Source organism: Poecile atricapillus, chromosome 4 (assembly GCF_030490865.1).
Source record: "Poecile atricapillus isolate bPoeAtr1 chromosome 4, bPoeAtr1.hap1, whole genome shotgun sequence".
Lineage (NCBI taxonomy): Eukaryota > Metazoa > Chordata > Aves > Passeriformes > Paridae > Poecile > Poecile atricapillus.
In genome coordinates this window covers 49,567,291-49,589,921 of record NC_081252.1, presented here as the reverse complement: position 1 = coordinate 49,589,921, position 22,631 = coordinate 49,567,291, and the positions used below count along the sequence as shown (strand labels likewise).

The 22,631-nt window shown below is 44.5% G+C and overlaps 1 protein-coding gene across 1 annotated transcript in view; it reads left to right on the top strand.

Moving 5' to 3' along the window:
• Positions 1-894: 894 nt before the first annotated feature.
• The window catches only part of PDGFRA (platelet derived growth factor receptor alpha), a 34,721-nt gene continuing 12,984 nt past the window's right edge, over positions 895-22,631 (top strand). The window contains exons 1-13 of the mRNA XM_058838637.1: positions 895-1,267; positions 8,391-8,451; positions 9,807-10,121; positions 12,822-13,085; positions 13,782-13,912; positions 15,226-15,397; positions 15,500-15,689; positions 16,186-16,301; positions 16,778-16,904; positions 17,407-17,600; positions 18,043-18,137; positions 18,247-18,379; positions 22,464-22,568. Coding sequence (XP_058694620.1) covers positions 8,403-8,451; positions 9,807-10,121; positions 12,822-13,085; positions 13,782-13,912; positions 15,226-15,397; positions 15,500-15,689; positions 16,186-16,301; positions 16,778-16,904; positions 17,407-17,600; positions 18,043-18,137; positions 18,247-18,379; positions 22,464-22,568 — 1,891 coding nt within the window. The 5' untranslated portion in view covers positions 895-1,267; positions 8,391-8,402. The remainder of the gene's footprint in view (positions 1,268-8,390; positions 8,452-9,806; positions 10,122-12,821; positions 13,086-13,781; positions 13,913-15,225; positions 15,398-15,499; positions 15,690-16,185; positions 16,302-16,777; positions 16,905-17,406; positions 17,601-18,042; positions 18,138-18,246; positions 18,380-22,463; positions 22,569-22,631) is intronic.

Genomic DNA, 22,631 nt, shown 5'->3' with positions numbered 1-22,631 from the left:
TGTGGCGCCGGTGCCCTCCCCAGAAGGCAGGCGGCGGGCAGGGACCCGCTCCGCTCCGTTCCTGGGGCTGCACTGCCCCCTCTCCCGCGGCCGCCGCATCGCCGCGCCCCGCCGGCCCCGCTCGCCTCGCTCCGCACGAAGCCTGCAGCAAAAGGGCGGCGAGGGCAGCTCCCCGGCAGCTCCCTCGGCCACCCCTTATCGCCGGCGATAGCGACGGCCAACAAAGCAGAGATACCCAGCGCTGGTTCCCCGGCGGGGATCAAAGCTCCGTCTGGAGCGTGTTCAAACAGGACGGGCTCGGACGTGCGCTGCCCGCGCCTCCGCCGCCACCTCCGGCCCTTGCCGTGTCCCTGCTTTGGTTATTACTGGGGTCTGTTTGCGCTGGGCAAAGCGAAGGCAGAGACGAAGAGTGTTCTCGGTCCCGTCGGAGCTGCGGGCTTTGGGGGGGCTGACTCCTGGCGAAGGTTACCTTTCGTTGTGTCTTTCATTCATAAATGTTAGTGATTCGTCTCTCCTCCTGTTCCTCTGTGCCTCCCGGTCCTGGCTGGCTCACGGCCGTCCATCCAGCTTTCTAGCCCAAACCCGAGCTCAGCGGTGTACAAAGGACACGAGGAAGCCGCGAATTCGTTTCCAAATCAAACTCCCCATCCATAAACTCACACTGTAAGCGTGGACATCGAGTCCGGAGCCCAACCCACCGTCCTGGAGGGTCTGAGGAAGGAAGGCTCATTCATGAAATTTGGGAGCACTCTGAGTTTTCATGAAAGTTTTTTTTGGTCTTTTCTTTTTTTATTTATTTATTTTTTTTATTTTCTCCCCCTGCAGTGCAAAACTCCCCGCTTCCCCCTTTCCTCCCCCTCGCCCCTGCCATATGGCCAGCCTCCCCCTCCCCTGCGAGGCTGCTGAAATCTGGAGGCAGAGACTGGCCCCCCTGCCTGCGTAAGAGCCTCCCGCCGGCGCGCCCGCCTCCGGCCGCGGGGCTGGGGGCGCCGGGCGAGCCAGCACGCTCTTATTCTGAAGGGGCCTGAGGGGGGCTTCATTTCCTGACAGCTATTTACTTAAAGCAAATGATTAGTTTTGGAAGGATGGTCTATAACATTGAATCAATTACGGGACGCGGTTTGTGAGACCATTACAGTCGGATCGGGAGGGAGGGCGAGCGAGAGGGAAAGAGCGCGGCTGAGCAGGGAAAGTCACAAAAAGACGTGGACATATTTTGGATGTTTTACAATCTGCAGGACTGGGGCTGCGGATTGTAAAGGAGAAGGTAAGAGGTGCGGGACATTTTCCCCATCTTTTAATTTTTTTTTTTTTTAAGTACCTTTTCTGCCGCGGCTTTTTTCTCGTTTATTTTGTTAGTTTTTCTTTATTTCTTCCCCTTTTCTTTTTTTTTTTTTCCTTTTTTTTTTTTTGGGGGGGGGGGTGGTGGTTTTTTTTGTTTGTTTTTTTCCTTTTCCCCGATGCTGTGAGCCGAGAGGAGGGCTTCTTCCCGCGGGGCGCAGGCGGCGGGCGCCGGTGACCCCGCGGAGGGCAGTGGGGGTGCAGCGCTGCGCTGCGCCGGCCGTCGGGGTGCGGCGGCGAGCAGCGCGGGCAGCGCTAATGACAAACACATTGGGACGGCGGGGCCACCGCGCCGCATTCCTGCCGCGGGGGCGGGAGCGACCCGCCGGGGCTCCGCGGGCAGCGGCGGTGCCCTCCCCAGGAGGGAAAGCGGGGACGCGCACCGACCAAGTAAGCGGCTCTCTCTCTTCTCGCATCCCTCGCTTCCTTCACCCCGCCGCTCTCCCGTCCCTTCCCCCACCCTTTGTTTTTCACCACCTTCCCTCCTTTAGATCCCTTTTCTCACCTCGCTCCCCCTGACCCGGTAGCCTAAAATGCCCCGAGATCCCGAGCGGAGGCACGTACACAACCCCCGACAGGCGACCCCATCTCCATCCCTGCGCGCCCCGTCTTTTTTTTTTTTTTTAAAGCGTCTCGGTGAAAGGGAAGATGCTGAATTTAAACAGGGCTGGTACCTGGAGCCTTTCCAGCCTGCAGCCCCTCTCTCAACGGGAATGCCAGCCCTGCCGTATGCCCTGCCGGACTTCTGGACCCCACTGCTTCCTACCCCGGGAAGGGCAAAGTCGTCGCGGCCACCTTTTGGATTTTATCAAGCGCGGAGTTGCAAACTTGCCAGCCTCTGCCAGGCTGGAGTCCCCTGGAAAAGTCCTAGGAGCAAGTAGGAAATGGCTTTTTGGCTGTCCGCGGCATTGCTCAACATTTTTGGACGCGGATCCCATAGCTCAGGAACCGTTCCAGAGAACAGGACTTGGACAGCTTTTTCTGGAGCCAGCAGCGACAGATCTAGCGAGGCAGCAGCAGTCCCAGGGCACAGCCGCCAGTCCCCGGGGCTCGTCCGCACCCCGTCGGGGAGGCAGCTGCGGACCAGCGGCGGGAGCGTTGCCCTGGCCCCCACCAGTGCCGGGGGCACGTTTCCAGCGCCCCTCGACAGTATTTTCGGCGCGTCTCTTGCCAATGTTCGAGCTCCCTAGCGCTCCTTCAGGGCCTAAGTCGGCAAGCCCGGAGAGGGCAGCGCATCGCCTCGGCTCTTACGGGAACCGACGAACCCGTTCCCGGCGCTGCGGGCGCATCGCTCCCTCTTGGTCCCACAGCTCCCGGGAGGGCACAACCTCTGTCCCCGCCGGGACTCCCGGCCCTCTCCAGACCCCCCGCCCTGCGGCTTCGTGCTTCGCCTGATGGAGAGGGCTGGAGAAGAAGCGTCGGGTGGTAGGGGAACACGTCTGTGCTCTGCTCCTCTTCGTCTGCCCTACCCCGCTTTTTCTTTTTAGCGGCTACCTCGCATTAAGAAAAAAAAAAGTCGTCTCTCCGGCTTGGCAAAGGCTTTCCTATTGTTTCCCAGACGAACAGTGAAGTGTCTGGGAGCTGCCATCTCTGCTAGGTTTGCTCGGTGTCCGGGGCATCTTTTGATCTGTAGCGGCTCCCGCCGTCGGGCTGCGCCGAGGGTGGGCGGACCGAGGGGAGCCGCGGCAGCGCCTCTGTCCCGCTCCCCGGGGGCTGCAGCCCGGGCTCCCCACGGCCCGCAGGGTCTGTCAAGCGCCTGCAGCCTGATGGGGGCTGGAGAGTGTGAACGGAGCTTCCCACCACCATCCACACCCCTGTCCCGACTGGCTGCAGGCGGCCGCTGTCTCCCCGACGGGACGCACCGGGGGAAGCGGGATGGCTTGTTATGCTCTGGGCATCTCCCAGGGCCCATGCAGAGCTCAGCTGGAGTTCCAGGTCGGCTGACTGAGCTCTGTGTCCTTAGATGGGACAAGATAGAGGATCAAAGCAAGGAGACAGGCATCAAAGATTCCTCTGTCATCGTTTCATCAAAATCTGAGCTGTGGAGATCCGACTTTTAACTTTGTGTGTAGAAACGCTAGGGAAGGACTTCCCAGCAAGGGACTTCGAGTTTAGCTTCTAGTTAACAATGAGTATTTTAGAACGGCTCTCAGCTAAACAGCAGTTTAGCCAATCTCAAAGCCTGGTGAAAAAAAGTTTGCACAAAAATGAGACCTCACAAAACACTGGGATTTAGGAGTCTACAAGCAAACCAGCTCTTTCAGCCTGCAGGCACTCTCCTGATGCTTTTAAATGAGATCTCTTGTTCTGGTACTCCTCTCCAGGCACTGAGGGGCAGGAGGGATGCCAGTCCAGCTGCCATCGGGTACTGGGGCCATCTTTGCTGCTGCTAGTTTGTTGATGTATGGAAAATCTTCATGTGGCTGTGAGGGCAATATATAGGTATTAGGTTTCAAGAAAGCAGGAAGTAATAAATATTTAAAAAAAAATACCTCTCTTCTGTACTACAGCATTGGGCTAGGATTGAAGTACGTGTAGAAAGAAAGTCTTGTGTAGCCCAGACCTCTCAGATTATTTCTAGCTATACCAGTTGGTCTAAAAAGGAGGCTGAAATGCATAACTTTGTATAATCCTTGCCTTGCTTGCTTCTTTATTTCATCATGACTACAGTGGTACCTACTTTTGCATGTGAACTCTAAATTTTTAATAGAAGATGTTTCCATTTTTTTCTTTTGAAGACTTAAAGGCAAAGGAATGACTTTTGAGAGGTGATTTTTCGTAATGGTGACAAGAATTACTGTTAATTTAAAAAGGAACAAGCAAGAAAGCAAGCGATCCTTTCTCTCCCTCTTGCCTTGCTCTCCTGCTTGACTCATCTCCTTCAAGCCTATAAAGCTTTGCATGGGCACCCAAGAGAAAAGTTTGCAATAGCTAGTCTTCCTAGTTCTTGTGGTCAACGGAGATGGATATTTTAATGCTTCTCAGCACTTGAGTTTGGATCTGAGATATTCCTTGATTTGATTCTGAGAACCTAAGGAAGATGTATTACTTGGAAGTGCCAGCTGGTTTTTTTTTTTGTTTGGTTTTAGTTTTTTGGGTTTTTTTTCCCCCCCGTTTTCTCGGACAGTCTGGAAAACCCTCCTTGGCTTATGTGGGAAAATTTAAGTTTTGCAATTCCCCCACCACCTTTAGCTCCTAGACTAAGGGACTCTGTCCTGGAGGGTTAGGCTAAAGAATTGTGACTGACTAGAAGGCTCGTTGGGAGGCAGCCTCACTGTGTGTCCTGCAGAGCCCAAAGGACTCAGCAGGAGCCCAGCACTGGGCTGTCCTTGATGAATGGTTATTCCTTGGGCTTTTCTTGATGCATAGTTTTTCTATGTACAGGCTATACTGGATTCAAATATTTGTAAAGGGACATGGAACAAGCCTCATTTTGGGAGAATATTTATGCCAGTCTTTTTCATTGAAGAGCTTTGAGCCCTTCCCCAGCAAAACCATCAGACCCACATGTTAGCGCTGCAGGGCAGCGCTGCTCTTGTGGAGACTTGAGTTTGCAGTTTGGGAACTGAGGACCAAGAAATGTTTCAGGAGGTCCTGTCTGAACATTTACATCCAGCTGGTGACATATACCACAAGAAAGAAATATCTTTTCTTGGGCTGGCCTTAGCTCTTCCTGGAAAAGATCAGCTTTCCCAGAAGGACAGACTGCCACTCTGACAAAATCACAACTGAAATTACCCAGCCCTCTCATAACAAGGATAATCATATCATTACGTGCCAAGATTTACAATCCAAATACTGTCCTATCTCTTATGTAAATACAGAGAAAATGGGACCAGGGTTGGTGTGTTGTTGGGGTTTTTTTTGTTGTTGCTTTTTTGTTTATTTGTTTCTTTGTGTGTTAGTTTGTTTGGGGTTTTGGGGGGATTGGCTAGTTTTTTGGTTTTGTGTTGCTTTTATTTTGGTTTTTTTTTGTTTTTTTTTAATCACATGAAATTAAAAATATAGGGATTTTGAATTTTAAGTTGATCCGGGAGACCCAGTTTGGGCTGCCGCGCTGGAGACCAGCGCTGCCTTTTGCAAGACCAGGACTGTGGCTCGTAATGTGGATCAACATTGCCATCCTGTGGCCGCGAGTACCAACTGCGGTGGCTGGGCGGCTGGTAGGAAATCAGCCCAGCAGTCTCCCGTGTTCCGAGAGATGGGCTGGTTTTCTGTCTTGAAAGAGGTCTTCGGTTGATTCCCAGTAGTATGAAAATAACATATACCCTGGGCTCTTCTCGGTCCCCCTCCGCTCTTTCGCTTTAGAGCACTCCTTTAGGAATATCATAATTTTCTAAACATATATTTCCATTGAACATTGATTATACTTTGTCTTTTGTAGCACAGTCAATGAAACCCTTCTTTTTGGAAGCCAGTGCTTACCAGTTAGTGTTTGAAAAATCGACTTCTGAATGATAACAATTCTTCAGAATTAGTTTTCTGTTTTTTTTTTTTTTTTTTTTTAAACCACAAAAGTGCACAAGAGACATACCAGGATTTCAGTCAGAAACTTTCAAAATCTATGTAAATTCAATGACTGCTCAACCCAGGGCAAACCCCTACAAATGGTTTGGCAAATCCTCCAGCACATTACCTAGCTTTTACTATACACACCCATGTTTCTGTTTTAGCTAGCAGTGTCCTAAGTATGCAAGAAGTTAAGGTTTGCTCGAACATAGCATGTGTCATGTTAATACTGGGTTTCAGCTTGCATAACCTACTGGCTTCAGCAGGGCTACACCAAGTTATGGACTGATAGACCAGTGTTAGGAACTGAACCTGATGTATTTATCCAGGCCTGAGATTTGGGTAGCTGGAGATGGAGACAACTGCTCTGCCACAAGGGAGGTAAAGGAGCTAAAAAGGTGCATACAAAGGTGTATGTGATTGTAAATAAAGAAAAGCAGGATAGGTGTACCTGCTTGGTGTTGTGGGAATGAGTAAACTCTCTTGCCCACAAGTGTGAAATGGTGCTCGTGATAAACCCTGAGTCTGGCATGGATTTGTGAGGGTATGCTGGTGATGGCACCAGCATTCTTAAATCAGACGCATGATGTAGCTAAATTCGGTTCAAATAGGTTTTGAATACAAGTGATGGTGAATCCTTAGTACATTATTCTGTCTTTCACAGTGAGGAAGTGTTGCACTGGGTCTTGATGAGATTAACGGGTCATTCAGGAAAGATCAAAGCCCTGGGTTGTGAAAGAAGAGCCAGATGGAGAAAGCAAATTTAGTTAAGTCCTTGTGTTTTTAAACTGCAGTGCTACATTGAGACACTCATTGATTTCAGTGTCAGCCCAATCAGGTCAGCAAGTTCAAAGTAGCACTTTGGAAATGCCATCACCTCTATTTACAACATTTGGCTTCAGTCCTCACTTACACACACAGCTCTGCAGTAAGTCTGTTTCAGCAGAGCTTCTGGTGTGCAAGAGATGAGCTAGCTTTGTTTTTTCTCCTCTTGTGCTGCATCACTTGCACTGAATAGTCTGGCAAAACAACACAAGAGGGAGAGAGATTTGCCTTTTCAGTCAGAAAAAGGAGGGAACTTGGCAGAAGTGGCATAACATTGTCATGTGGATCTTGGGAGATTAAGAGTCAGATCAATAAAGCAGACCATGGCAAGTCTTTAAAGAGTTACAGAGAGTTGCTTTATTAGAAAAAAAATGGAGGATACAAATGTGAAAAAAATTAGTAAGGAAGCTGAAACTGAGGGAACTATTTGATATTCATATTTGATATTTGATATAAGAGTCTGTTACTGATGTGAGACAGATACATAAACACCTGGCAATTATTGCTAATTGAAGAATCAGACAAGATGCTGGAATATTGTTAGCTGGATTTCTGAAGGTGTTTGTACATGCTTTTGAGGCAGGCAGTCTTCTAATCCTGCTTCTGAGACCTTTCAGCATAAAATTCTTTTGCTCTGCAAAGGGGTGCTGTCTGCTCCACCCATTGCATGAGGAAAGCAGGGCTAGATCAGAAACACTCCTTAGCATACTGTAAGCATTTAGCCCCCATATGGCACTGCTACAGTTGTAATAACTAGACGTACTTACGTGCTTTCATATCTCCGCATCAGGAACTGAATACCAGAGGATAAATAGAAACTCTCCAGAACCTTTGAAAAGTAGTCCCTGTCTTGGCACATCATCCTTTATTTTACTCTTTGGTCAGTGTTTCAAATTAGGGGCTCTTCTGTGAAGTGTTTTTTTAATCTATATTGGATTTGGGCCTAATCCAGTTGCTATTAGAAGTCACCAACAAAACAACAAATTTGTTGGTTTCAATGGGAGCAGGGTTTGTAGGATCTTCTCCTTTAGAAATGACCTAGCATGCTGCTTCAGGGTTTTATGTAGAAATATCATTACATGGCACAAAAATTACATAGATGCTGATTGCTATTGTTGCCTCTATAAGACCAATGATTTAGGATTATACGTTTGAAAGCTGAAATAATTACATGTGATCTATGACCCTCTGCACTTTTGGGGGAGAATAGGTGCTCTATGAATGGCACTGCTGGCCTACAGTCTGTCATGGGTTTATTTCATTAGAAAATTTCAGCATGTGTTTTAAATAACGTGTCTCTCGATCAAGGGAATTCTTGCTAAATAAGCAATAAGCACTATTGTATTACATTGTATTCTGTAAGCTATATATACACATATGTACAATGGCAAAACAAAAATATCACTCAGGGTTGTACTATTTGTAATAAGAGTAGCTTTAAAAAATGCTTTTTCTCTCATAAAAGCTGCTTGCAGCTGAAAAGTCAGAACTTACTGCATGAAGATGTTACATCTTCATCGATGCTTGTGAGGATGCTTGTGGCAGTAAGTGGCACGAGTCTCACTCAGCTGTGGCTGTGACTTGGGGTCCCTGGGCCATTCCTCTTTGTGGAACTGTGTGGAGCAATGGGAGGCGCTGCAGAAGAGGAGTCCTCCTAAGTCTTGTACTGTTGTCAGTCCATTAACTGTGTCTCTCTTGCCTTCTTTCTGTTTCAGCTTTTGGTAGCTATGGGTACTTCCCCACAGACCTTCCTGATCCTGGGATGTTTTCTCACAGGTAATGTTCCTCAATCCTCTACGCTTCTCCACCCCTAATTCTTCATAAATCTGTATTTAAACTCTCTCTCGTTCTGCCCACAATAACAAACGCCACAGGGCTGCCAGCAGGTCACAGACCAGGTTCGTCTGCTTTTCCCTCCGCTAGGCTATGACATGGCCTACTGAGGAGGCAGTTCTTTTGCTGGCCCATATGGGCCGCTTTGGCTCTGCTGTGCTGCTCTAAGCTCGCACCAGACGTGTGTGAGTGTGAGGGAAAGCGGCCCTGCCCTCCTCCGGCTGCCGCACGCCCGCCCCGCCGGGGATCCCCGGGCGGCGCGGTGCAGGCCGGGCTGCCTGTGTGGGCCCCCCGCATCCCGCCACGCCACACCGCAGCCGGCCTCACGACATCTGCTGGGCTAATGGCCGTGGGAGGGCAGGACAGCCTCTGCCACCGGCTGACAAATATAGAAAGGGCCTGTAGAGAGACGTACCTCTGGGCAGGAGTGGAAATTGATTTCAGAGACAATCTGGATTCGTGGTGCTGGTTTATTGCAGAGAGTGCCAATTTCACTCAGTGGGCCTAGGTGCTTGTTTATTGTACAGGCCATTTGGTAGACTGAAACCACAAACATACTTCCTTGGCAAATTCCTCATTTTGTAGGGTTTGGATCCTCTAATTTTCCTTCTGACAATTGGACCTGGACCAACCCACCTGCAAATTACCTAGACTTACAAATCTGAGCCTGTAACTGGAGACTGCGTCTGAAAACCAGTGCCATCTACAACATCTAGTTCAGTGAATTTCAATTTTATTTGGCTACAACCCTTTTGCACATTTTGGCTAGAAAGTAGATCTGATGTACAAGCTCCTGCTCCAGCCCTTTGCAGAAACTGAAGTCAGATGTAAAATGCAGGTTTTAGTCTTGGGAAGTGGTTTCCACATGTCAGCTGTGAGCTTACTTGAAGGCTGACAGGACTGCTGGTTTCCTGACCATGGCTATAAGAAGGTGTGAGATGCCTGTGACCCAGCTGTCAGGGTGTGGAATTCACCGGTCTGCAGTAGAGCTGTGTACACCTTTGGGGCTGGAAAGCTGTGGTGTGGATTGGGAGCTATCTCTAACTTCACCTCTGTCTTTCACCTCTTGATTTCACAAAGAGAAGTCAGCAAGCAAACACTTAACATTTCAAAGGAAAGCCATTTGCTATTCCTGGGGCAAAGCTTTGGCTTTTAACAAGGGCAAATTTCCTGGGACATCAGCAGGTCTGAAACAGTCAGAAAATAAAGCTGCTCTGGATCCTCTTTGCTTCCTTTCACATCACTGTGAAGAGGCTGTGTTGTGTATTCACATGCTATTTATTTGTGTCTTTTTGCAGGACCATTCCTAACATTTTGCCAGCTTCCTCTGCCAACCATTGTTCCCAATAGGAATGAAATGGTGGTACAGCTGAATTCCAATTTCACACTCAAATGCTCTGGAGACAGTGAAGTGAGCTGGCAGTACCCAGTGACCGAGGGAAACCACAGGATAGACATTAGACATGAAGAAAACAACAGTGGCCTCTTCGTGACAGTGCTAGAAGTAGGAAATGCCTCGGCCGCCCATACAGGCTTGTATGTTTGCTATTATAACCACACACAAGTGGAGGACGGGGAAGTGGAAGGGAAGGACATCTACATCTACGTGCCTGGTAAGTGGGGGATGTCACAGCTGTACCTGGAGGTTTGGGTGAAAGAGGTGAACCATGGATGTTCAGAAGAGATGTGTTGCTGGTGACAATTTTCTGTCAGAAGAAGAGAAATAACCCCAGGGACATTTCCTCATGTGTAAATCAAGACCAACCCCAGTGAATCTATGGACATATTCTTATTTCTTTCTATTGGTTTTCACTTTTTGATAAGAGTTTTAGTTCTCAAGAAGAGTAATGATCTCAGAATTTTAGAGCTGACCACCAGGGGCTGGAGAGTAGATCTTGGTGCCCAGGCCAGCTCATCTGCAGGAGTATGTGCAGCCTTCAGGTGTGCCTGGCTCCCAGAAATGTCAGTCTTTTCAGGGGGTACTTGGGTGGATATTTTGGTATGTGTACTGACCAAACCAGTGCAGTGTATGATACTAAAGCTGCTGCCAGATGAGGAAGGCCATATCTTTTTCTTAACCTGAATTAGGCTTGAACTAAAAACTGGAAGAAGTTCATGTGTACACTGGGAAGCAAAAAGCAATGGGGATGTCTTCGAGGTGGCTGTCAGAAGGAGGGGAAAGAAATGCTCTTGCTGGCTAGTCTGATGCAAGATTAAACACATGGGGGCTAAGTGGCGTGCCCTGTAATTTTCAAGGCAAACACAGCCTTTCCCAGGCCTTGTGTTGCATTTCTTTTTAGTGGTGGAAAACTGCTGGACTCAGAAGAAATGGTATCCCTTCTTTCTGAAAGTGCCTATTTCCAACTTTGCCTTCCCACCCCCTTGTTCTGACTGGAAATCTGCTTAAAGGCTTTCCACAATCTCTATGGGATGAAAATCTTCATTGTCATTGCTGAGATAGATACCAAAGGCTGAGCCACGACTGACTGCTTTTGTAAAGCCCTGTCTGGATGTTTCCTTGGCATTGGCTGGGCTTCAGGGGGTGAGGGTCACAACTGCGGGGCCAGAAGAGATCAAGCCACTGGATTTGCAATAAATATTTGGAACAGGCAATAAAAGAGAGAAGAGATTGCAAATCATCCTGCAAAAGTGCATCATGTTCTGAAAGAGATAATGTCTGCAATGGCAAGGAAGATTCTGGAAGGGCAAAAAACCAGGAAGCAATAACAGGACTTGTTTTAAAGGCTGTTTTGCAGTTGCATTAAGTTTTTGCTGTTGACAGTGTGTGATTCAAGGACAGTGATTCTTCCAAAACTTTCTCTTCATTTGCCAGAACAAATGTGAAGTGTTTGTGTTCGTTCTTGAAGCAAGATGTTTCAGCAGAGGCTGCCAGTTTTGGCACATATATCTCACTATCCAAGCAGCTCTAACCAAATTACCAGAGGATGTTGTTTATGTTAAGCAGTCTTGCAACTCATCCAGTGGAGGAATATAAAAGCAAGAGATGGAAGATTTCTTCAACAGGACTTTTTGGTTTGGTTTTCAAAAGCCTCTAGACACCAGCCTACCAGATTTGCAGGGCAGAGACACCCTGTCATTTTTTCCACTTGCTAACTATCAAGATGTCATAAATGCAGAAACATATCCTTTTCTCCAAATTATAGAGAATGTCTCTGTTTCCACTATAAACTTTGTCTTTACAATTGTTTTTCCTGCAATGAGTTAGGAGGGCAATGGGTGGCAGCAACCCACTTTAGCCAGGGAGGATTACGTTGGGACTTCACACAATATCCTATTTTCATTAACAGCACAGAAAACCAAACTAGGTGAATCTTGTTTCTGTTTTAAATTACAGTGGGAAAATGAGTACATGGAGTTGGCAGCATTTTTGGGACGGAGCGCTGTGTTTGGAATATTGCTACAAAGAGCTTGCCAGTACAGCAGAAAGTCTATTGTTGGAGGGATTTGGATTGCTATTTATTAAATTTTATTATAAAGCTTTGCACAGAAGCTTCAGGCTAGCAGGGATTATTTGTTTATTCTGAATGGCCAAATGGAGACGATTTGAGGGCTATGCTTTTTATGCATAATGTTATGCAATTATGTTTTAAACTCAGACTTTGGATTGGCTGGGTAGGAAAGTTGGCATGTATTTTGTTGACTTTAAAAGAAATAAAACTACCAGGTCCTTGTTTGCTTTTTTTCCTAGTTGAATACCATATTTTGAAAACCACATGCTGTGACCATAATTAACTATGTCTCATAACTGTAATGTTGGACATGTTAGAAATACATGAAGATAAGTACCTTGAACTATTTTTGATGAAATGTGGCTTTAGTGGTGTTCAACATATACAACATGAAGCTGACTTCTACTTTTTTTTTTACTTGGAAAGTGGACTTTTTCATTATTTTTCCCCCTGGTTATATATTGGAGATATCTATTGGAGACAGTTACTAATAAAAAAGGGGAAAAACATCTAACTTAAAATCATGTGAGTTGTGATTGATAACACTTAGCATTTTGGGGGGACGATCTTTTGTCTTTTTCATTTTGCATCTTGAATTGTCACAAAGGAACCTAAGACATTTCCTGCTTTGTGCTTAGGAGAAATGTTTCATTACATGTCACATCAAATAGTTAAATGAGATACCACATGAAATTAGCAAACCTCAACTGCAATATCTGAAACATGGGGAGAATGAACTGTGCAAGTTTCACTTATGGCCTGTAAGTGGTCATTGATACTCAATTCTTGTACATGGACTTGCTACAAACTAGAGAGTGTAAGATTGCCTCTTGTTTTTTACAGACCCAGACATGCCTTTTGTTCCTTCTATACCAGAAGACCAGTTCATCCTAGTAGAAGAAGGTGATCCTGCAGTTATTCCTTGTCGGACAAGTGACCCAGATGCTCAAGTGACTTTAGTTAACAGTTTAGACAAGCCCATGTATGCTTTATATGACACCAAACAAGGCTTCATAGGCAATTTTCCTGCGGGCTCATACACATGCAAAACAACGGTTAAAGGCGTGGAGTTCAAATCTGACGAGTTCCTCATCTATATTATAAGAGGTATTTATTTCTGTTCATTTAAAAAATGAAGTGATTGTGTTCTTTCTTCACACTGTAAGAGCACCAGAATCAGGGGGTTATATCAGACGTTTCTCCAATGATGAGCTTCTTGCTCCTCTGGCAGTACTGCCAGTTACTTAGTTTCAAGTTTACTTACAATTTTGATGAGAATTTTGTGTCCCTAACTTTATCTTCTCTCCAAAATTATTGCAAGAAAAATGTTTTATAATCCATGTATTTTCATCATATTTGCTGAAACACAACTTAAAAAGCTGGTCTTTCCCAGTGGCTTTGAGTTGTAGAACTCTGGGCAGCCTGAAAAATACAATGATTTAATTATTTTTAAAACATTTTTCCTGGCTATCAAGGAATTCTCAAAGACAGTCACTGATTAGCAAAATGGGAAATTGCTCTTATATCTAATGCCTTTTTACAGGGGCATTTGAGACAGGAACCTCTAATTGAAATTTTATTTGTGGATAACTTCTTTGTGGGATTGAACCCAATGCCTGTGTGGTTCATGCTTTGAATACAAATTATTTATATTAGTATAGATCAGCAGTGCTTTTACTGAATTTTTAAGGGGATGCCTCAGTAGAGGAAGTGAGATGGAATTTTTCCTCTGAAGCTGCACCATGTGAAAATTGCAATCTTTTAAAAACTAAACGAGATCTCTCTTTCTCTCTCTTCTCTTAGCTACTTCACAGCTGCCTGTTGAAATTGAAGCTCTTAAAACCGTCTACAAAACAGGCGAGACCATCGTAGTAACTTGTGTGGTCTTTGACAATGAGGTGGTCAATTTACAGTGGAATTATCCTGGGAAAGTGGTAAACCTCTTTTTTTTCCTCTCAATGTTTGTAGTTACTTATTAGACAAGCAAGTGGGGCTGGAAAATATTCTTCTCTTATCTGAATTAGTTCAGCTGAGGAGACAAAACCAAGTAAGTTCTTTTAATTTTAGGTTACCATAAAAAAAAGTCAGTCCCAAAAGGTGAATTTTCTGTTAGTAACTAAGCAAAGCATGAGAAGAAGGTGAGGTATGGCTGAGGAAGGAATGTTGTCTCTCAGGTTGTGTGCAGTTGCAAAAAAGAAATGTGGAAATAGAAAGATCTCAGTACGTGGAATATCTGACTAGAGCTCTGCTGCTGAAGGTCTGAACCTCTAAACCAGCTCACCTAAATCCTGGTTCTTGGGAATAATACAGGACAGTGAAGAATCAAGTCTATAATCTTAAGTGTTCTTCATTATGCAGATGTAAACTGAAATGATTCTTAAGGTCACTGAATTTACTAATGAGAAACATCTAGTAAGAAAATATTGAAACTTCTGTATAACCCTGAAATTTCTCAAACTGGTTTAATATCCTTTTGCAGTGAAAGCTTTTATTGAGTGAAACTTGGCTAGGGCCGGTACCAAGCAATTTCAGAGTACCCCATGTAAAAAGTCTGGTTGCTGAAGGAATGATGTAATTGAAGTGTACCTAGTTGTTACTCCTCATCTCACCTTTTATTTAAGAGCCCAAGTGGAAAAATTATTTGAGCAAGTTTTGTTTTGTTTTCCCTCTTACACATCAGTACAGTCTCTGCTATATGCCACCTTTCAAAACTAGCTCCAGCATATTTTTGTACCAGCCCCTCATGATAACATAGTCTGTCATATTCACCATCTTTTTACTCTCAGGATTTTTCTCCTTGTCAAGAAATTATTCTTGTTTTAAGAGGAGGTGGAACACAGCATCTATTAACTGGTTACTTTTTGTCTGATGAAGGGGATAAAAATTAATCTTCCTTCATGGACACTGGACAAAGGGGACTCAAGTGGCTTTTACATCTGAGGAAAAGGTGGTGCATAAAGAGTGAATTGATCTATCAAGTTGCTTACCCAAATTTTCAAAGGTATTTGCTTCTTGTAAACAAAATATGGGTTCTCAACCTTTTGTGCCTGCCCCGAAAAGGGTGCATTTTTTATAGGCACAGCTTTTCTGTTGTGGCTCAAAAAGGCATCCTTAACCAAGTAAACAAGTCTTCTGCCGTACAGGATTTAGATGTTTGCTCTCACTTCAGGGATATCAAAGATCCTCAATGATGTGCTTTCAGCTCAGTTACTTAAGCAAGGTTTTTTTTTCCTTCTCCAAACTACAGAAAGAAAAAGGTCTGATAAAACTTGATGATATCAAAGTCCCATCGCAGAAGCTGGTTTACACCTTGACCATTCCTGAGGCATCAGTGAAAGACACAGGGGATTATGAATGTACTGCTCGGCATGCAACCAAGGAGGTTAAGGAAAATAAGAAAGTGGTCATTACAGTTCATGGTATAGTCTGATTTTAGTGTCCAAAATTATTAACACATTGGAAAACACCATTCTTGAAAGATGTTTCATAGTGTTTTTTACACAAGGCTTTTTCATTTACAGACAAAGGCTTTGTTCACCTGGAGCCCCAGTTTAGCCCTCTGGAAGCTGTCAACCTGCATGAAGTCAAAAACTTTGTTGTTGATGTGCAGGCTTACCCAGCACCAAAAATGTACTGGTTGAAGGATAATGTGACTCTGATTGAAAATCTTACGGAGATTGTTACTAGTTCCAACAGAGTCCAGGAAACAAGGTAAAAAACCTCCTGACCCTTACTTACCATGCTGACTTGAGTTCCTCCCCCAGAAACCTGGGCACTGCTCCTGCTCACTCTTTACATCTCAGTTTGTTGCTTCTTCTTCAGTGGCATTTAAAAATAGTTTATTTGTTTTCTGTTCTAAAGGGCAATGCCTGATTTCCTTTCCTACCTTCATCACATCAACCTCTTCAAGGTTCCTGAGCAAGAAACCTCTTTGCTCCCTTTAACATGTCTCCACACCAGTAATTTCCAGCTATTTCCAGTAAAATCAGGGCTTTGTCAGGTCCTTGCAGAAAGTAACTAGGGCCACTTCTTTCTCAGTTGTATGTTGATAGTTATTTACTGCTTGAGTAATGACTCAGCTAAGGGCATGCCAGAAATACTAAATGTCACTATGTTATAATCTCAATATACCCAGATTACGTGTTCCACTTAAACTACTTTCTTATGTCTGCTTTAAAAGGACTAACAAAGGCTTGCATTTCTGCAGGTTTCAAAGTATTCTAAAATTGATACGGGCCAAGGAGGAAGACAGTGGATACTATACTTTGGTTGCTGAAAATGAAGATGAAATTAAAAGATACACCTTCTCATTGCTAATACAAGGTAAGCAGCCCAAAGCCTTGCCCCCCAGAACTCATGACACACAGTATAGGCTTGATCCACTTACACACTGCATTGCCTAGAGTATGAATATATGAAAGGCATGAACCAGGGTGAGCAGAGGAGTGCGTGCGTGTTAGTCTCGGGAGCTTTTCTAGCCTGATCCTGGCTTTCACTTCTGCACTGGCCTTGAGCCAAAAAGAAACTTTATCCGCCCAGCTAAGTTATTCCAGCTGACAGTAGGACGATAGCTCATTTAACATGACATGAAGACGTGGCACAACTGCAGCACTTTCTTCTCATTGCTCTAGCCTAGAATCCTCTCTGAGCTACGGGAGATAAGCGCCTCCTGGTTGAGTCTGTGTCTGTAGCTCTTGCAAAGGTGCTGGACAAACAACACCTGCCCTGCTTTGAAATTTGAAGCTGTTTTTTTTGTAGGCACTGACAAACATTTTAACAAACTCCTGACTCCTTCCCAGTTCCAGCTCTGATCTCAGCTCTCGTGGATGATCACCATGGCTCTGCTGGTGGGCAGACAGTGAGATGTTTGGCAGAGGGGACCCCACTTCCCGATGTGGAATGGCTGGTTTGCAAGGACATTAAAAAGTAAGAGGAATGGTTGGTTTCTTACCTGGAATATGACTTGTATCCTCTATTTTATCTTTACAAAATTAGCTACTGTACCATGTTTTCCTCATCAAGAGCCAGTAAGTTTCAGATAATTCTTACTTGTTTTTAGAGGCACGTTGCTTATATTTCAAGAGAGGTTATCAATGCCCTTGTTTTTCATCCCATAGGACACAAAACAATGTATCAATTCAGGTTTCTCTCATAAAAGCTTTCTGTTCAGTAAGCCGACTCCAAGGATTCCACAGTTTAGGTTTGAGTAAGGATTTTGAGAAGTAGCTGTCCCTCCATTCGAGGAGTATTTTTATCTTGAAGGAACAAAGGTTCAGGTTTTTCAAAGATGCAGTCTAAAGATCCTTCTGGCCCTTAAATGTCTTGTTGTCAGAAGAAATTTGCAGGGAAAGGTAATTCTTGTTCTGTTCACTCTTATTTATCCATACCTACACCAAACGCACATTTCCCCCATTATTCTTCTCTACAGGTGCAGCAATGACACCTCATGGACCCTTTTGACTAACAATATCTCTGACATACACATGGAGGCCCATCTGGATGAGAAAAATATGGTGGAAAGCCAGGTGACCTTCCAGAAGGTAGAGGAAACCCTGGCTGTGCGATGTGTGGCAAGGAATGACCTCGGTGCTGTTACTCGAGAACTGAAGCTTGTGGCTCCCAGTGAGTTTGTTTTGTCCTTCTATGCAATTACAGCAGCCAGTTTGACCCTGCTCTCACTCACCCCAGTTCTGTCCTAATGGATAAAAACATGGATTGTTGTAGATAATAGATTAAAGTGGATTTTTTTCCACCCTGGTATTTCTCAGGATGAGGCATTTTATAGGTCTTTATGGTGCACCTGCTTTTTGCTGATTATGTGGTTCCATAATTCATTTTAGCATTTTATTCATACTGGCTATGGGACATTCTTCTAGACAATCTGCATTTGGTTTTGAAACAAGATGGCAGAGCAGCATTGGGCTTTACAGTCACCAGCCTCAGGAGCTGCTCCTGCCACTTCTGCAGGATACAGGAACTGCAATGATAGGGGAGGTGGTTGTCTTATGTGTGTGATGTTCCTCATGGCTCATGAGGAAAATATGGTCTGTCTTTTACTCCACAGCCTTGAGATCAGAGCTGACGGTGGCTGCTGCCGTCTTAGTGCTGTTAGTGATTGTGATAATTTCACTGATTGTCCTGGTCATCATATGGAAACAGGTATGTAGGAAAGTATTTTGGTTTGGGTACTGAGTCCTGCTGGGCTTTGATCTGCTCTAAAGTCAGGTCCAGGACTAATGTTTGGTTTTGCATTCAATGTGCTCTGCAGAAGCCAAGGTATGAGATTAGATGGAGAGTCATTGAGTCTATCAGCCCTGATGGCCACGAGTACATTTATGTGGACCCAATGCAACTGCCTTATGACTCCAGATGGGAATTTCCTCGAGATGGGTTAGTGCTTGGTAAGTTTTCTGTAAGGGACTAGCCTCACCCTTCTTTGAGAAGAAAGACATTCAATGGCCACTCTAAGGTCTCTGCAGGATTAGCAATGGAAGTTATGGCCACAAAGTTCAGAGTCTCTCTGTCTGTTCTCCTCAGTTCTCCTTCCTGATCCTCTTCTACAGTGGCATCAGCCCTGAGGTCCTTGTGTTAGTGTTTCCTGGGCCTTTGTTCCAGTTCTCCTCTACATGCCCTGTGTGCAGAGTCCACCCCTTCGTGGCTTAGGGAACTCTCAGTGTTAAACGCCCTTTTCAACCCTCACTTCTGCTGAGGCATCCAAAAGAAGGATGTCAGTATATTTTTATCTGCAAGACATTTATATACTTATGTACAGAGGCCAATAAAATCTGCAACTAATTATGTAGTTTTATTAAAAATATTTTTTAAATTATTAATCCATGTCATGCACATATCAGTGGTGAGTAACTGCATATTTTTGTGGCTACTGTCCTTCTTTCTTCTTCCTTCCCCTTCTTCTTTCTTGCTTTGCTATTCCTCATTGTAATTCATACAGAATTCAGTTGTAATTATTTCAAGGCTGGCCCAATCTCTCATTTATATTAATTTAAAGTGTAATGACTATAGAAAATTTTAACATTCTATCCAGATAGTGCTTTAAACATACAAGGCTTTCCTCTCTTGGAGATATCTGTAGACCAAATTGTATTGCAAAACACAGGAGAAGAAGATAAAATGTGTACTTTGTTTGATATATTTTAAGAAACATACTCCCCTGGTGTAGTTCTTCACCATCACTGAGAAAGAGTTAATTCTTGAAAGAAGCAAGAGAAAAAATTTCTGGTTCAGGAACAATATCCTTTAATTAAATTCATGTTGCTAATTGAAGACTAGAGGAGGGTGAATGTTTTATGGAATTATTTTATTACAACCCAGACTTTAATTATATGCCTAAATAGGATTTGTCAGATCTGACTTGTTAAAGACCACCACTGTGACTTTGTCTCCCTCTGACTCATGAGCACCAGCCTGCTTCAACACCTTCTTATTTACAAGTGTATTCAGAATAGTCAGTAACTTTAAAACCCAATGCTCCATATCCTTTTGGCAATCTGGATTGCACAACTGCTCTACTTGACACATTCACCTGCTGGCACTTCTGCCATATTAAATGCTTGCTGGTGAGGGGGGACCCTCTTTTGTTTCTGTGGCTGACAATTCTGATTTGTGTGGATTTTCTCTTATCTAAGTGGGAGATGACAGCAAAGCAATAACACCTTTAGTTCAGGGGGGCTCTGAAGCAGGTTAGATACTCATTTTGGCTCCACCAGATGAGTATTTCCCATCCTAGCTGTGTGAGCCAGATGGCATTTATTTGCTTTTTCTAGCCAGTAGTGCCTGGAGTGCAGTACTGTGCTAAATGCCAGCTTTGAACATTGGCTGGATGGAGCTTCAGTTGATAAATTTGGGTTATACTGCAAATTTCCCTTTGCAATCACTGATCCACAGTATGTGCAGTGCACTGCTATTTAAAGGGCTCACAAAGCAGTGCAAATCCAGAAGGTGCATACCAGAAGGAACAGTGCAGTAATGGCATGAGCTGTTTTAACACCACTGCCTTCTCCTGACTCTGCTGAGTATTAGTGAGGTGCCAGCAGGACATGGACCTCTTCATCTGGCTGCCAGAACTGAGAGCAGTGTCTTTTGAGGCATGGGGTCTGAGTGCTGCTGCTCCGGATACCAAGGTGGCTGTACAGAGACAGCAGAATTGCTCTCATCGCTTCTCAGAAAGCCACTGATTTGTCCCAGTGATGTTAATAAAATTAAACGCTGGTCTGACACAGGATCGGACCTGTGCCCATTTGAAAAAGGCAAGTTAAGATGCAAGTCACACAGCAGTCAGAGATGTGGTACCTAGTTTCATGAGTCTAGAAACTGGGTGTAGATTATAAAGCCTGACACTTGTTTGGTTTTTAATATAGACCAAGAGACTTATGGTTTCATTTGGGGTGGGTTGATTATCCCAGGCCAATTTCAGCAAAAGAAATGTCCAGCTGAGCTGGTTGCATCTGGAACAAATTCACACACTTCACCCATGTGTCCTCTGAGCGGAGAAGCAGCACCTCTCCGACAGGCACAGCAGATAAACTCTGTGGATGGGTACAGGGGCTGAATTAGCTGCTCTTCCTCCACCAGTCTGAGGGGTCTGGAGCTGCTGCTGTGTCTGCACAGTCCCTCTGTGGTGGTGAGGCAGCGCTGCTCCTTCAGCCAGCAGATCACAGCAGTGCCTTTATACTGAGAAGTAAGCTTGCACTATTATTTTGAGCTTCAATGAAGCGCTCATCAAGAATTTGACAGCATTACAGATGCTTCCAGTTCTTGGGCAGTTAGCTCCCACCTGGCTCCGAATTTCAAATGCAAAAGATGTGGGGCTTGGGCTGCATCTGCAGCGAGGGTTGAAAAGGGTAAATAGCGGTGATGGCTCCCTGCCATTCCGGAAGTGCTCTCATTGTCTCCACATGCACCCCAGGCCAGCAGAGGTGATGGAGAGGGAGATGTGTGCCTCGTGCTCAGCTGACAGTATGGTTTGGGGGAGGAACTGACTTGTGAAGAAGATCAAGGAGCATCAGCAAATGCCATCATATTCTGAAGGGCTGCATCCTGCCATATGGCTCCCAGATCTTCAGTCTGAAAAGTTTCAGGGTCCAAATTTCAAACTCAGGTTGTTTGAATTAGTCTGAAATTTAGTGTGAAGCTTTCTCACATCCTGATTGGAAAGGATAACCTTTGGAGCATGGGAATCTTGAAAAGAAATCACATAGCTTCTGTGGGCATGACAAACTATGCTGTCATAATCTTGGAGAAGTTTAAGTGTTAAGTGTTAACTCAGCTAAGCATTCTTTAACCACTTTTTGTGCTTGCTAATGATGTAGATATTGTTTGGCTGGAAATTTTCTTTCAAGAGCATGTGTACAATGAAAGTGTGGGGGCAGTAGCTAGAGGATAAGGGAAACATATGGCATTGCATGCCAGAAAACACCTTCAGAAGTGTAAAAGGTGACAAGTTCAAACTGCAAATGAACGTCAAAGACAAAATGCCGTATATCTCCATAGTAAAAGTCACTGCTTGTTCTTTCTGTGCTCAAGGTTAAAAAGTAACATAAAATCAGAGCAACAGCTTGTCAGGCATGTGACTGTATTCTGGCATCTGGACCTCATATACAGGTTCGTTCACTAAGTGTTCCCTTAATGAACTTGGTTTTCGATGCAGAAGCTATGAAATACAGTATTTTGGAGTATGTCTGTGCAGTTTGTATTTCCCTAAAATCTCAATCAACCTGTACAAAATTCTTCTGGAGACTGTATTCATATTAGAAGACAGGGTATATTAATCCCAAATTTTTGTCTAAATTGATTTGTGAGAGGAGTAAAGGGTCTATAAACATTAGCTGTTTCATTACAGCACTTGGAAATTTGCAATACAATTTATTCGAGCAGATGAAGCACACTTGTACATTAAACTTCAGAGAAGTTTCCCCTCATATGTGATCAATATGTATTTCAGCTTCTTGCAGATCTGAAATGGTGCTGCCTGTCTGTTTCTGAATGTGCTATCGATGTGCTTTAGACCATTTTACTGCTGGATGTATCCAGCATTATATAATAGACCTAAACTATAGCTGAGGGACCCAATTCAGATTTGCAAGTCAGGAACATGCCTGTATTTTAATCAGGTGCTGACTGAGGCAAAGAGGTCAGCCTAAGCCTAGGACAACCCATGATGTGAGAGGATAAAGTGAAGATGGTAGAGCACAGGAAGGGATGAATTGGAATGATCTGAACTTCCAGGTGTAGGTGTGCTCTTGATGTTTGCTTGCATCTTTTTAAGAATTGTGCTTAATGACAGCATTTCATATCTGCTTTTTCTAGTTAAAAATGACCAGATATAATAAGAGCAATAATATCAGTGGTCTGGCTAAGGGAATGTGCCCTCTCCACACAAGTATCAACTTGTAGAGGAATAGAGACAGGAAAGGAGCTGAATTGCTGTTACTTTCTGAAATAAATAATGCTCTCCCTTGTGTTCAGGTCGGATCCTTGGTTCTGGTGCATTTGGAAAAGTAGTTGAAGGGACTGCATATGGATTGAGTCGCTCTCAACCGGTGATGAAAGTAGCTGTGAAAATGCTGAAACGTAAGTTGTCATGGCTCCATTTCCCAAGCTAGGTAGTGCAAGTTCCCATGGGGTTATTCAAAC